General features: G+C 47.3%; 1 protein-coding gene across 2 annotated transcripts in view; it reads left to right on the forward strand.

Annotated features, from left to right (window-relative positions):
• Positions 1–214: 214 nt before the first annotated feature.
• The window catches only part of MAML3 (mastermind like transcriptional coactivator 3), a 416,215-nt gene continuing 403,860 nt past the window's right edge, over positions 215–12,569 (forward strand). For both annotated transcript variants that reach the window (XM_045467188.1, XM_045467197.1), the window contains exon 1: positions 215–1,945. In XM_045467188.1, the coding sequence (XP_045323144.1) occupies positions 1,475–1,945 (471 nt within the window). In that variant the 5' untranslated portion in view covers positions 215–1,474. The remainder of the gene's footprint in view (positions 1,946–12,569) is intronic.

Below are 12,569 nucleotides of genomic sequence, written 5' to 3' on the forward strand. Positions count from 1 at the left end.
TAGAGTTTGAACAAGTGTCCATAAGCAGGGTTGTTACAAGCAAGGACTTATTACCTGGGTTTTAAAAACGAGTCACTCATTTGCCTTTTTCTTTCCACATGGGTAGGAATGACAGACAACTGCTGTGAAGCTTCAATGTTTCTGCCTGGTCATGCACAGTTCTGCAATATAATGCATAAATGTATAACAACAACTTGGGCTTGCATGATATCTCGCTTGGAATAAGGAAATCCAGCCAGGCGCGTCCACGCGGCCATCTTCGCGCGCGCGCACACACACACGTGCGCGCGCGTGTACACACACACACACACACACACACACACACACACACACACACAGGTCAAAAGTTGATTCATTCCCGAGATCCCCCAGAATCTTTTCTTCCTCTCTTTCCGGCAGCTCAGCTTCCAGTCAGGGTAGTAGTGAGGTTGGGGGCGTGGAGAGGCGGGGAGGGCGAGGCGAGGGAGGCGGGAGCCGGGTGCCGGTGCGTGCGGCGCCCGCTCCTGCCGGGTGAGTCCGGGCCGGGTTTTGCGCCGTGTCCCCCGGCTTGTCTCACGGCCTCCAGCCGCCGCCGCTGCCGTGTTTACTGAGCTCGCGCGTCCTGATATCACTCCGCTGGCATGGAGGAGGAGGAGGAGGTGGAGGAGCGAGAGGAGGAGGAGGAGGCGGCGGCGGCGGCGGCGGCGGCGAGCAGTTGATCATTGTGATGGTGGCAGGAGCAGCGGCGGCAGCGGCAGCCCAGCCGAGCGTTAGGGGCTGCTCTCCGCGCGGCGTTTTGCAAAGGACTTCACCGATCTACTTTTGCAGTCGCCTCGGACTGTCCATGTGTTTACTTCCCCCAGCCCGAGGATTCGATATCTAGGTTCCTGTGAAATGCAACTGAGCAGCCAAAGTACTTTGAGAACACGGGGCGGCATAAACACCAAAACTTTTTTGTGGAAGGAAATTGCAATAAGCAAGCTTGCCGTTTTCCGATGCGGTGTGGAGTGAGTGTGTGTCGCGCGTGTCCGCACTGGAGGCATATGCTTGTGTGTGTACATGGGGTGTATTTTTCGGTACGTAGGGAGAAAATGCTTGCCAACCACCGGAAATCTCCTGGAATTTATTAGAAAATAATGGATTATAAAAAGAAGGCAGGAGAGGAGCGGATCTCCCCTTGAGTTGCAACCCGATTTGCTGCTGGCTCAGTTTGTTGTGATTCTTTTTGTTGATAGGTGTCTGATGGTATTCTGATAACACCCCCCCTTCTTTTTTCCCCCTCGAGCTTTACAGTTTAAAAAAAGGAAACAAAAAAAAACCTACCCCAAAATCTCTCCCCCTTTTTTTCGCCCCGTCGAGATCGCTGTTTCCATCCATGTGCTTGCGTCTCCCCCGCGTTCCACTTAAACTATTTTAATTCTTGGACCCAAGGAGGAGGCTGATAGGGGGGTGGATAAAAAAAAGTTCTTCCAAAATAGTGTGCCCGGGGAGCAGGATGGGGGATTTCGCAGCCCCCGCTGCTGCCGCGAATGGCAGTAGTATTTGCATCAACAGTAGCCTGAACAGCAGCCTCGGCGGGGCCGGGATCGGTGTGAATAATACTCCCAATAGTACTCCCGCTGCTCCGAGTAGCAATCACCCCGCTGCCGGCTGCGGCGGCGGCGGCTCCGGGGGCCCCGGCGGCGGCTCAGCGGCCGTCCCTAAGCACAGCACCGTGGTGGAGCGGCTCCGCCAGCGCATCGAGGGCTGCCGGCGGCACCACGTCAACTGCGAGAACAGGTATCAGCAGGCTCAGGTGGAGCAGCTGGAGCTGGAGCGCCGGGACACTGTGAGCCTCTATCAGCGGACCCTGGAGCAGAGAGCCAAGAAATCCGGCGCCGGCACGGGCAAGCAGCAGCACCAGAGCAAACCCCAGCAAGATGCGGAGGCTGCCTCGGCGGAGCAGAGGAACCACACGCTGATCATGGTGAGGGCGCACTGGCAGCAGGCGTGGGGCGCGCGCGTGGGGGGGGGGGCGTGGAGCTTCTTACATGGGGGGACGGGTGTTTGATTTGCACGGTGGCGAGGTGGGCTGAAACCGAAGGGTTAACATCAACTTTTCTGAGGAAAAAGCTGTCGTCGTCGCTACCTGTTAATCTGTCAGGGTTGTCAGATTTGGGGAAGAGGGGGCGAGAGGGGAGAAGCCAGTCACGACTGCGAGGGGCGGAGGGAGCCTGAAGCGTCGGAGTGAGGCACTGGAAAAGTTTCCCCCCCTCTCCCTTTCTTAGATACCGATTTGAAAGAGAGTGAACCCAGAGTTGAAATCTCGCTCCTCCTCTTCACGACTCCCCACCCCACCCCTCGCCGTGCCGCTTCGCTTCTCCAGACCAGCCCCCCCCCCCCTTCACCCACCCCTCTCAGCACAACCGCCGGGTGCAGAGAGAAATTGATGCAGTTGCCGATTCTGGGCGGGCACCAGGCCCTCAACCCCTGGGGGGAGGAAGGGGAAGGGAGAGTCTCTCGCCTCTTCTCCCTAGCTAACCCCCTTTGGGCTGAGAAAGTCTGAGAGTTTTGTGAATGAACTTTGAAGTGGATGAGAAGCGAGCGAGGGTGGCTGCGCGCGCGCGTTGACGGGAGCGCGCGCGGATGCGGGGAGCGGGTGCGCTCCCTCGCCGCTCCAGCCCCGAGGCTGGCCCGGCAGGTGGAGCGGCCGCGAGGGTCCGGGGGGTGGGGGGGAGCGGCCGGGCGTGGGGATCAGGGGAGAGCTACGCCCTCGGCCTGCGCCCAGGGTCCGGGCCACGCCAGCTCCACTGGGGATTCTTTCTCCTCATCCTCTTAAACTTGCTCGCACGGAGCTTGCTAGCTTCAACCTCCACATCGCTCCCCGCCAACTTTCCAGGATAGTGTAATAAGCCGGGAGAAGTGGAAGGTAGCAGGGAGGTGAAAGAAGCTTAAATGGCTGGGTGGGTGGGTTCGAGGTAGAGGAGCAGCCAATGGCTTAACTTCCCTGGGAGGAAGGGGCAGTTCCCACCCCCTAACCCTGAGGGTAGAATCCTTTCTCTTATCTTCTCTCTCCTGCTCTTTTGCTTTCCTTTCTGGGTGTGTGTTGGGGGGTTGGGGGGGAGGCCGGAAGCTTGGGAAAGGTGTCTGCAGCCCCCTCCCCCACCGCGCCGCCTGGCTCCAGGCTGCGCGCGTGTGCGGGGTGCGCCCGGCTGTGGGAATCCAGGAGCGCGGCGCGGCCGCGCGCTGTCGCGGGTTTCCCTGGCCGACTGCACCTCAATCCGCAGCGCAGGGCCCGGTGTGGGCGTCCCCCTCCGTGTGCGGTTTATACACCGCGCACATCCCGGGTCTGGGAGCCCTGGGCGCCCCCGGTGGTGTCGGTGCCTCCTCCGGCTTTCGCCCGGCACTCCGGCCGGCGCTCCTTGACAAAGAGCCGGCTGGGGGGAGGGGAAGAGGAGAGGCCTCGGCGCTCGCTCCCCACCCTCTCCACCTCCCCCCACCCCGCACGTGAAGAGGAACAATTTGTTTATCTTGGGCTTCAAGAATCCTTCCCTCCTCCCAGTTCTCCGAGGCCGCCCAGCCCCTCCTCCTCCCCACCCTCCTCGGCGCGATCCAGCCCAGTCCCGCCGGCTGCACCTTCCCTCCACCCCCTCCTCTTCCACCTCCCACATCCCGCCTTCCCCCTCCCTCTCGGTGCGCGGTCGTGGGGGAGGGAGCGGGAGGCGCTTTGTCCGCCTGGCGGCCCAGCTCTGCCCTGGAGGCCGCCCGGTTGGGAGGGGCGCTGCGCCCCGCGGCCCTGCCCCCTCCGCCGCGGCTGCCCGCGCTGCGTTCGCCCCACACTCCTCCTGCCCCCGATCCAGCCCGAGCGCGAAGAAGAGGCGGACTCTGTTTTGAGGAAGAACGTCTGTCACCGAAGTCAGGGAGGGAGGTTCTGGCTTTACAAACAGGAAGCCGAAAGCCACTGACACACTGTAGCTTTTCTGATTGTACCCGGAGGCGGGGCTGGACCTGCATCTAGACTGTATCTCGCGTGCCCTTTTCGTACCTATTTCTCTTCCAGTCCGCGTGGTCTCCCTCTCCCCGCCACCCTCGCGCACTTCCACCTATGGGGAGACTCACTTTGTGAACCTAAGACTGAAGTAGAATTTGAAAGGCACTGAGAATTTCATCCCTGCCTGCTCCACGCCCTCTTTTCACGTGTTTGTACACCCCACACGCAAGGATTGCGTAAAAATTGGCTGCTTTTTCGTGAGGCACCAAAATCTCAGTTCCAGGGAATTTCTCCCGACCTTTCGGGGGGGGGGGGGGACTGCTGTGGCGTTACCTCGCCTGCTGGGCAACGCTGGAACAAAAGCCAGTGCCCCTCCTGGTGCCCGGTCGCCTTTGATCACTGGCGAGCACAGTGGAGTAAGCGGCCAGAAAGTTTTCGTGTTTGGGTTAGGTTCTCCGGAGGGTGCCGTCTGGGCCTGCGGACGGGTAGAGGGAGGACTCTGGGTGCGCGCGCCTGGCTTATAACACATACGCAGGTGGAAGCAAGTCCTGGATTCTGACGTTACCTGGAAGGAGGTAGAAAGCCCAAGCCAGAGCTTACTTTTGAAAATGCAAAGACAATCTTACTTGAATGGAGCAGACCTGAACTATAAGTAGCATAGTGAATCCCCGTTTAGCAAGTTAACAACAGACTTGAAAAATTGCCTGAAAAATAGCATTTTTCTGTCAATTTTTTGACAATAATTTAGCCCATTGATTAGATTGATGTAAACGCCAAGGCTGTGTATGGAACAGGGATATATTCTAGCTTCAACTGTGTTTCACATATGTCAGTGGGAAGTATGTGTGATGAGAGTAATGAAAATAAACAGCCTTAAATCTTAAGCAAAGAGTTGCTTGTAAATCCTGTGTACCACAAAGGAAAGAAGATAATGTTATCCACTTCTATAAGCTATTTTTTTTCTTTAAAAATAATTAATTTAAAAATTCATATTAGCCCTTGAAATGAAAGGCTACCTTAACTTAGCCTGTGTATGAGATAAAATCTTGAAAGCAGAGGTCGCAAAGAAAATCTTGATCTTCATTTTCTTGATTGGCTACTGGATTATAGTTGGGCTCTGCTTGGGCCACAGAACAATTATATTTAGTCCTCAGATTGGGCTATCTGAAAAACCCTAAAGAAGAGCAATAATCAACCAGAGCCAAATAATAATAATGGTGATGATAAAAATAAAGACGAATAGGATTCTTTTCTGTTTTATTGCTATTGTTTCCCTTCTTAGGGCCAATATGTCCAAAGTACTAAATATCGATTAGTTCTCTTTCTGCCTGGTTTGGGTTGAGAAGTCAGTCTAATCAGTTCTTTCCCTCTTTTGATTTGTTTCCTTACATATTTACAAGCATAGAGGTGAATTAAAAAAACAAACAAGCAAACAAAAAGGGTGGGCGAGGTGAAATAGAAGTCTTCCATGGTTCCAGGCTGCTGGAAGGAGCCTGGGTTTTGTGTGGGTCCCTAATAGCCCCGTTAAGAGAGCAGGGAGTTCAAAAAGGCTTGGGTTTGAAGCTGCAGTACCTCTGGTGAAAGGTAGTTTCTGGACAAGTAGTCAAATGACCCTTAACCACCCCCCCCCCCGCCCCCCCAACACACTTGCACTTTTTTGTATATTCGGGAGAGTCTCAGTTGACAAGTGATCTTTTCCTAAAATAGTTTTAATTACTTGTGGTAACAAGAGACATTTTTCATTCTTTGTATTTGGAATTGAAGGCCAGGTTAAAATTTTAAAGTAAATTCCCGTTGACAAATTCATTTTCAAGTCAAAGAGAGACTGACTTGACAAAGGTGTAATCATTCAGGCACAACCAAAAAGCCTGACAGCGCAGTCTTCAGAATTTCAAAATGGCGGTAGCCTTACTTGACCTGGATAAGTCCAGTGTTTTCATGACCTTTTCACTCTGTTAGCACCATTATAACTTTCAGAGTGTGCGTAATTTATACACAGTTTCCAGACTGCATAGCTCTGTGTGGTTCTCACTCTGAAGAGTTTATCACATAAAATTCAGTTGATAGTAAACTTATTAATTACTGAGTATTGGAGAAAACTGCAACATATCCAAAATGTTCTTATCCATTTCGGGAACAGATCCAGGAAATGTCAACATACTAGTCCAGTGCTAAACTTCCTTATAAATGAACCTGGTTTCCCATTTCTTATCCTGTTGAATATCCTGTTGAAGGTAAATTACTGGCAGGTAAATTGAAGGTAAATCATTTTGCAGGCTTGTAATGCCAAACCATTTCTAAATTTTTCCTAGGAACCTTTTCATTGGCTTCTCCTGTTCAACTGCTATCCTGGGTGATAGGATTGACAGTTGGCTTCTTGAAAAGCCTTCCATAGCCCACACAGGGTGTGCCTTAAGTTTGTGAAAAACTTCCTGGAATTTCATTTCTTTGTGTTTCACAAGTGTCTTTTAGTTCTTAAGAAGCATTTTTTTTTAAAGCTCCGATACATATTTAATTATGTTATTTATGTTCTTTGGTTGTGGCGCATTTTATTTAGCACTGGATAGCCAGAGACCAGAAAAGTAGAAGCACATTTAGTTAATCATTAATCATAATCTACCAACCGCTCTTGGGGCTGAGTTCTTTCCCAGGGAAAACTGGGTTTTCAAAGAGGTAGTGTGTTTGATACTTTCTATCCTGACTTACTAGAATTGTAAGAGCAAATTTTAGAATCTTTGTAGGTTTGTGCTACCTGATAGGAGGAAACCTGGTTTACTGACATTTCTGTAAGAAGAAAGAGGAGAATTTTAAACATTAAAATAGAGTTATGTAGAGTTATTTTCTAAATATCTCCATGAAACCAATAGCCAACTGTGTCTAAAGAGGTTTCCTGACAGAGCTCTTCCATTGGTTGGGATAAGAATGGTGTGTGTGTGGTTGGGGGGGGGGGGTCTTTCTCCCTGTTTCTCTTCTCAGTGCTACTTCCATACAAGGAATCCAGTATAATAAACCATTTTATACATCACATAGTAATTCTTAGACACGTTTGAAGTACTTACATGTTATGTAATGCCATTTATGGAATTTTATTTGTGATTAGTGCTCTATGTTTGTTAATTAACAGTCTTATACTGTGTTCTTGATCTTAGGATGGCTAAATTCTGTCATCTTTTCCACATCACTCATGATAGATAGCTGTGAAATCAGTCAGACGTCAAAATCTTATAAAGAGGAACATATTTAAAACTCACTCAGTCCTACAATTTTTATAATACCTACCTTTTAACTCTCCCAAATAGCTTTGCATTTTCTTCACTCTATTACTCAGAGGCTGTTTATCTAGTTTTCAGACCCTATAACTGCTTACTTTGTTTTTCCTTCTCCTCTGGCAGCCAACCTTTTGGTCTTTTCACTGACCTTTTGCACCTTTATCAAAGAGTGGGAAGAAGCAATAAGAGAAATTGAATTTCGGTGTTTCTTACTCATAACTAATGAAACTATTGGGGAGGAGGCCAATGATTTTGGATTAACTATAGATTTGATTTTGTATGCCACTTAACTCTTCATTAGCGCAAATAATGGAGAAGAGGCTGAATTTAAAAATTTCAGTTCGTTTGTTCAACAGTATTGCTTCACAGTCCATACTACTTCACAGAAGTTAAAATGCTAAATCAACCTCTTGTATCCAAGACTGGGTATATTCTTTGTAGGCTTTTCAGTATTCTAGCTAGGTTTAAGGGGATAACTGGTTTGCTTGTATTTTAATCAGCATCAGGCTTGTTACCAGTGACCTCTCAACAGCTTCAGGCCAAGTTATATGCCCTTCTCATGACGTTTTAAGTAAAATAATATGCTTTACTTTTCTGCTGTTTCAAACTAATTTGACATTGATTTCTGTTTTGGTTTTTCGTTTTTTGGGTTTTTTGAAACGTGGCTGATTTACAGATAACTGCTCCAAAGTTCTAGGACCCCCCCAAATCAAATTTTCATTAAAAATACTTTTCAGGGGCGCCTGGGTGGCGCAGTCGGTTAAGCGTCCGACTTCAGCCAGGTCACGATCTCGCGGTCCGTGAGTTCGAGCCCCGCGTCGGGCTCTGGGCTGATGGCTCAGAGCCTGGAGCCTGTTTCCGATTCTGTGTCTCCCTCTCTCTCTGCCCCTCCCCCGTTCATGCTCTGTCTCTCTCTGTCCCAAAAATAAATAAACGTTGAAAAAAAAAATTTAAAAAAAAAATACTTTTCAGCATGCTTTTCAGACAGACCCATTCCAAAAATTCATTATTCGTGTGTGTGTGAGTTGGAAATGTAGCTCCTGGAAAACCAGCTATCGCTGAGAACTGATTCATTCTCCTAACTTCAAGAAAAGAAAAAACCCCAAAAAACTCTTGTGTTTAAACATAAGAAAAGTTGGGGCGCCTGGGTGGCGCAGTCGGTGAAGCGTCCGACTTCAGCCAGGTCACGATCTCGCGGTCCGCGAGTTCGAGCCCCGCGTCGGGCTCTGGGCTGATGGCTCAGAGGCTGGAGCCTGTTTCCGATTCTGTGTCTCCCTCTCTCTCTGCCCCTCCCCCGTTCATGCTCTGTCTCTCTCTGTCCCACAAATAAATAAACGTTGAAAAAAAAAATTAAAAAAAAAAAATAAACATAAGAAAAGTTAAAGAACTAAAGAAGTAAGGTTGGATAAAAGTACTCAGAAGATGGTGTTGAAAGCCTGCTGTATAATAAATACTTAAAGATCATAGAATTTCATTTAATGGATCAGGGAAGGAGCACACCTTTCTTTCCTCCCTTAAGTCTACGTGGCTGTTCTATCTGTTATTGAGGAGCTTTTGACTTGTGGGTAAGCAACTCCATTTGGGGAAGAAAGTGCAGCATTCCCTCAGGACCACATACACACGCGCATAGAGAAAGGAAATTACTACTGTGGCTCAGGAGTTTCAAGGCAAGCTGTGCGCACTATTCTTGGGGGAATTTCAAAAAAGTCTCAAAAGGCTTGCAGTACTTCCTCTGACAGAAAGAAAGTGATTCCTTAGGAATAATTTAGACACTTCTTTTTAGTTACAGTGCACCTCCCATTGGTTGGAGTGACCTTTAAGCTAAAGTAGACTCTTTTAAAATACGAATAACTAACATTCGTCCTCCTCAGCGATGACTTAACCACTGTGGAAAACTTAAGTGAAACATTTAATTTTCTGACTAACAACTTCCAGAATTTCCTTTCTAGTTCCTTAAATCTCCATCCTGTTGCGTAGAATCTGCTTGTGTCATTTCGTGTGGCGGACCCTCCAGCCTTCAACTATGTAAGTGTTTACTTGTGCACGTGAAGACGTTATTAGGACACATTGCTGTAGATCTCTTCTCTCCTCTCACGATATCTTTCGACACCTCCAGAAAACTCCTGTCTGGACAGAGGCTTCTTCCCCTTCAAAGGAAAGGGCTGAAGTGCTGCGGGTCTGTTTGTGCGGATTCGACCTGGGTCATAACTGACTCAAAAGGATTGCACGGCTCTAAAAGACAAGCTCGGCCAGTGCCCTTTATTCTCACAGTGGTTGGTTATTTTTCTTTCTTTGATTGTTTGTTAGATGCTGAAAGCAACTCCGTGATTGAGCGTGAATGTAAAGGGACTGGTGCCCAGGAAAGGGCTTTAAGGAAGTAGTGTTAAGGTAGGAGAGGCGAAAAGGGATGACGATTTTGGAGGCATCACCTGGAATGGATAGCAAGGGGAAGAAATAAGAGAGATGATTGGTTTTGCTCATTTGTGGTAAACAGTATCCTGGTGCCTTGGGAGCTCACAGAGGTAAAGTATGCTTTTAGTAGTCCCCTCTGAACCTTTAGATCTTAGGAAAACTCAAATACATATGTTTTCAAGAGCTAATGGCAGTATGGTTTGTATATGGGAAAAATCACGTTCCTAAAATATTTTCGTGCTTTCTTAAATTATTACTACTGCCACTGGAATGGATTTACTACTATAGGATTCCTTTAAATCCGTGGTTTTCAGTCAGTGGAGATTTTGCTCCCTCTCTCCCTCCAGGAACGTTTGGCAATGTTGGGCGACATTTTTGGTTGTCCCAACCAGAGTGGATGCTCGCGCTGTCCAGTGGGTAGAAGCCAGAGATGAAGCTAAATACCTACCGTGTGCCCACAACACCTGGTCCAAAATATCAGTGTTGCTGCTGTTGAGAAACCCTGATTTAAATAAGGAGCTCCCCTAGGATGTTGAAAGTACACAGTGTGGCTTTACCCACAGCTTTTCAAACACACTCTTACTACTTAAGGAGCGGAGAAAGGAGGAGGTGCGGCAGAAGGTCCCTTGGAAGGAGTTAAAGGACCACTGTGCTGCCTGTCAGCCCCGGCCACGTGACCTTCTAACTTCATGACTTTTCACTTCACGACTGTCTGCCTCCGTCTCCTTCCTTGTCTGTCAGAAGGTGAACAGTAGTCATCTGTTTTTACCTCATGGAGTGATTGTTAGGCCCCAATGAATTAATACGTATGTAAGAGTCGCAAAGACTTTACAGCACAAAGGCTAGGCCTATTTTTATGAATTCTTTGCCTGTCTCCCAATTGTTTGCCCCCCCACCCCGTCCAAGTGCAGACTTAAAGCTGAGTGGTTGGAGTCTTGTTTCACTCCTGCATAAGCCAACATCGAGTGATTAGGAATTGAGCAACTGCTTGCTGCATATTGTGCACTATTTCTAGGCGCTGGGGGTACCTTGGTGAAAGGGGCATCCTTGCTCTCATTGGATGCACCCTGCAGGGCATCGTTTCATGGTTCAGGTTAGCCGTATGAAACGGTCTTGTGGTTTTATGAGACCACGTTAATGGAAGTCGTTAATAAACTAACATTTAGGAAAATCCCAGGGTGCTAAATGCTTTGCGTCTTCTTGCCAGCTTTCTGTAGCCATGGCTTTCTTGCGTTGTTTTCTCGAACGACACTTATTTCATTATTTTTCAAATAAAATCACTTTGTGTGAGGAGAGGATTATTAGGTGGTGTGGCGGAGAAGAAGATTAAGGTTAAAAATGAGGCAGATGATCGTCTTTGACTAGGTCACACTTGGCAGCACCATGATCACGGCTTGACATCAGGCTTTTAGAGGAAATTAGGTAAAGAGGAGAACCTTTAGAAAGAAGCTGGCAGGAAGGTATGAGGACTTGAAACCGTGTATGTGAAGAACAGTTGGAAGACCTGGAGGTGTTTGGTCTGATTTAGAGGGTATGATTGCTTTCTTAAAATATTTGAAGCACCGTCAAGTGAAGGAAGGACGAGATGTGCTCTTTATTGGCCAAAAGGGGATAAAGTTAGGATCGGTGGTTGGCAGTTATTAGGAGCCAGCTTTGGTTTACTATTAAAAAAAACCCTGGGGCGCCTGGGTGGCTCAGTCGGTTGGGCGTCCGACTTCAGCTCAGGTCATGATCTTGCGGTTGGTGAGTTCGAGCCCCGCGTCGAGCTCTGTGCTGACAGCTCAGAGCCTGGAGCCTGTTTCAGATTCTGTGTCTCCCTCTCTTCTCTGACCCTCCCCCGTTCGTGCTCTGTCTCTCTCTGTCTCAAAAATAAATAAACGTTAAAAAAAAAAAAAAAAACCCTGATTATGTGAAAATTAAAACTGTTCAAAGATGAAATGGGCTGTCTCGAGTGAAAATGTTCCGGCAAAAGTTGTTCAGTTGCCTAAGTGTTGGAGAGGGGGTTATGACATCTTTTTTAAGTGAGAAAATTTTTAAACAATATGGAAATAAAATACCAGGTAGTGAGGACAGGGATTTTATCTCTTTATTCATCTTCATATTCTCATGGCCACAAAAAGACCTACTTGTACATAGGAAGAACTCGAGATATTTGTTGAATAAATTGCTAAATGAAAGCAAGTAGATTAAAAAGTGGCTTAATTCTTGTCCTCAGTGTTTCCCCCTGCTCAGGAGTTAGCATCGTTTATAATATCTCTCCAGACCTTCTTTTGTTCACTTACATATGTACTATATATTGTACACCATCACATGTTAGCATTTTTTTCTACATAAATGGAATCATACATATGGTTCTGAGATTCACTTTTTCCACATAATGTATTTTGGAGATGTGTCCCAAGTCATTACATATAGATCCTAAAGTCATTCTTTTTAACTGTTATCTAGCATTCCATAAATAAATGTTCCATAATTTATTAAGTGATCCCTTATTGAAGACACTCTTGTACTTTCTCATTTTCTGCCAATTAAACGTTACTGCAGTGAACATCCTTATTCATATATTCCTTATACATATGTGAGCATTTCTGTAGCACAGATTTGGATTTCTTTCTATATACGTAATATGTATAAACAGAAAAGGTTGACCAAAAAAAAAACATCTCTTAATCTAATATGGTTTAATATAGTACCTGAATCTTATTATAACCTGTTTTAGAGCAGATGATCATTGTGTGTCCTTAAAAGTACAGCTTCAAGAAAAAGTGTCAACTCTAGTAACTGGTGTTGGTCTATTCGGTCTAGGGCGAACACTTGTAGTTTATAAAGGTTGTGTATCTGGCAACATATCTTCTAGGAATTACTTGCCTTCTTTTCATCTGGTCCTGAAAAGGAAGTTAGTGGGAGTCTAGTTAGCCAGTACCTGTTCATGCTGTGAA

Source organism: Leopardus geoffroyi, chromosome B1, assembly GCF_018350155.1.
Source record: "Leopardus geoffroyi isolate Oge1 chromosome B1, O.geoffroyi_Oge1_pat1.0, whole genome shotgun sequence".
Lineage (NCBI taxonomy): Eukaryota > Metazoa > Chordata > Mammalia > Carnivora > Felidae > Leopardus > Leopardus geoffroyi.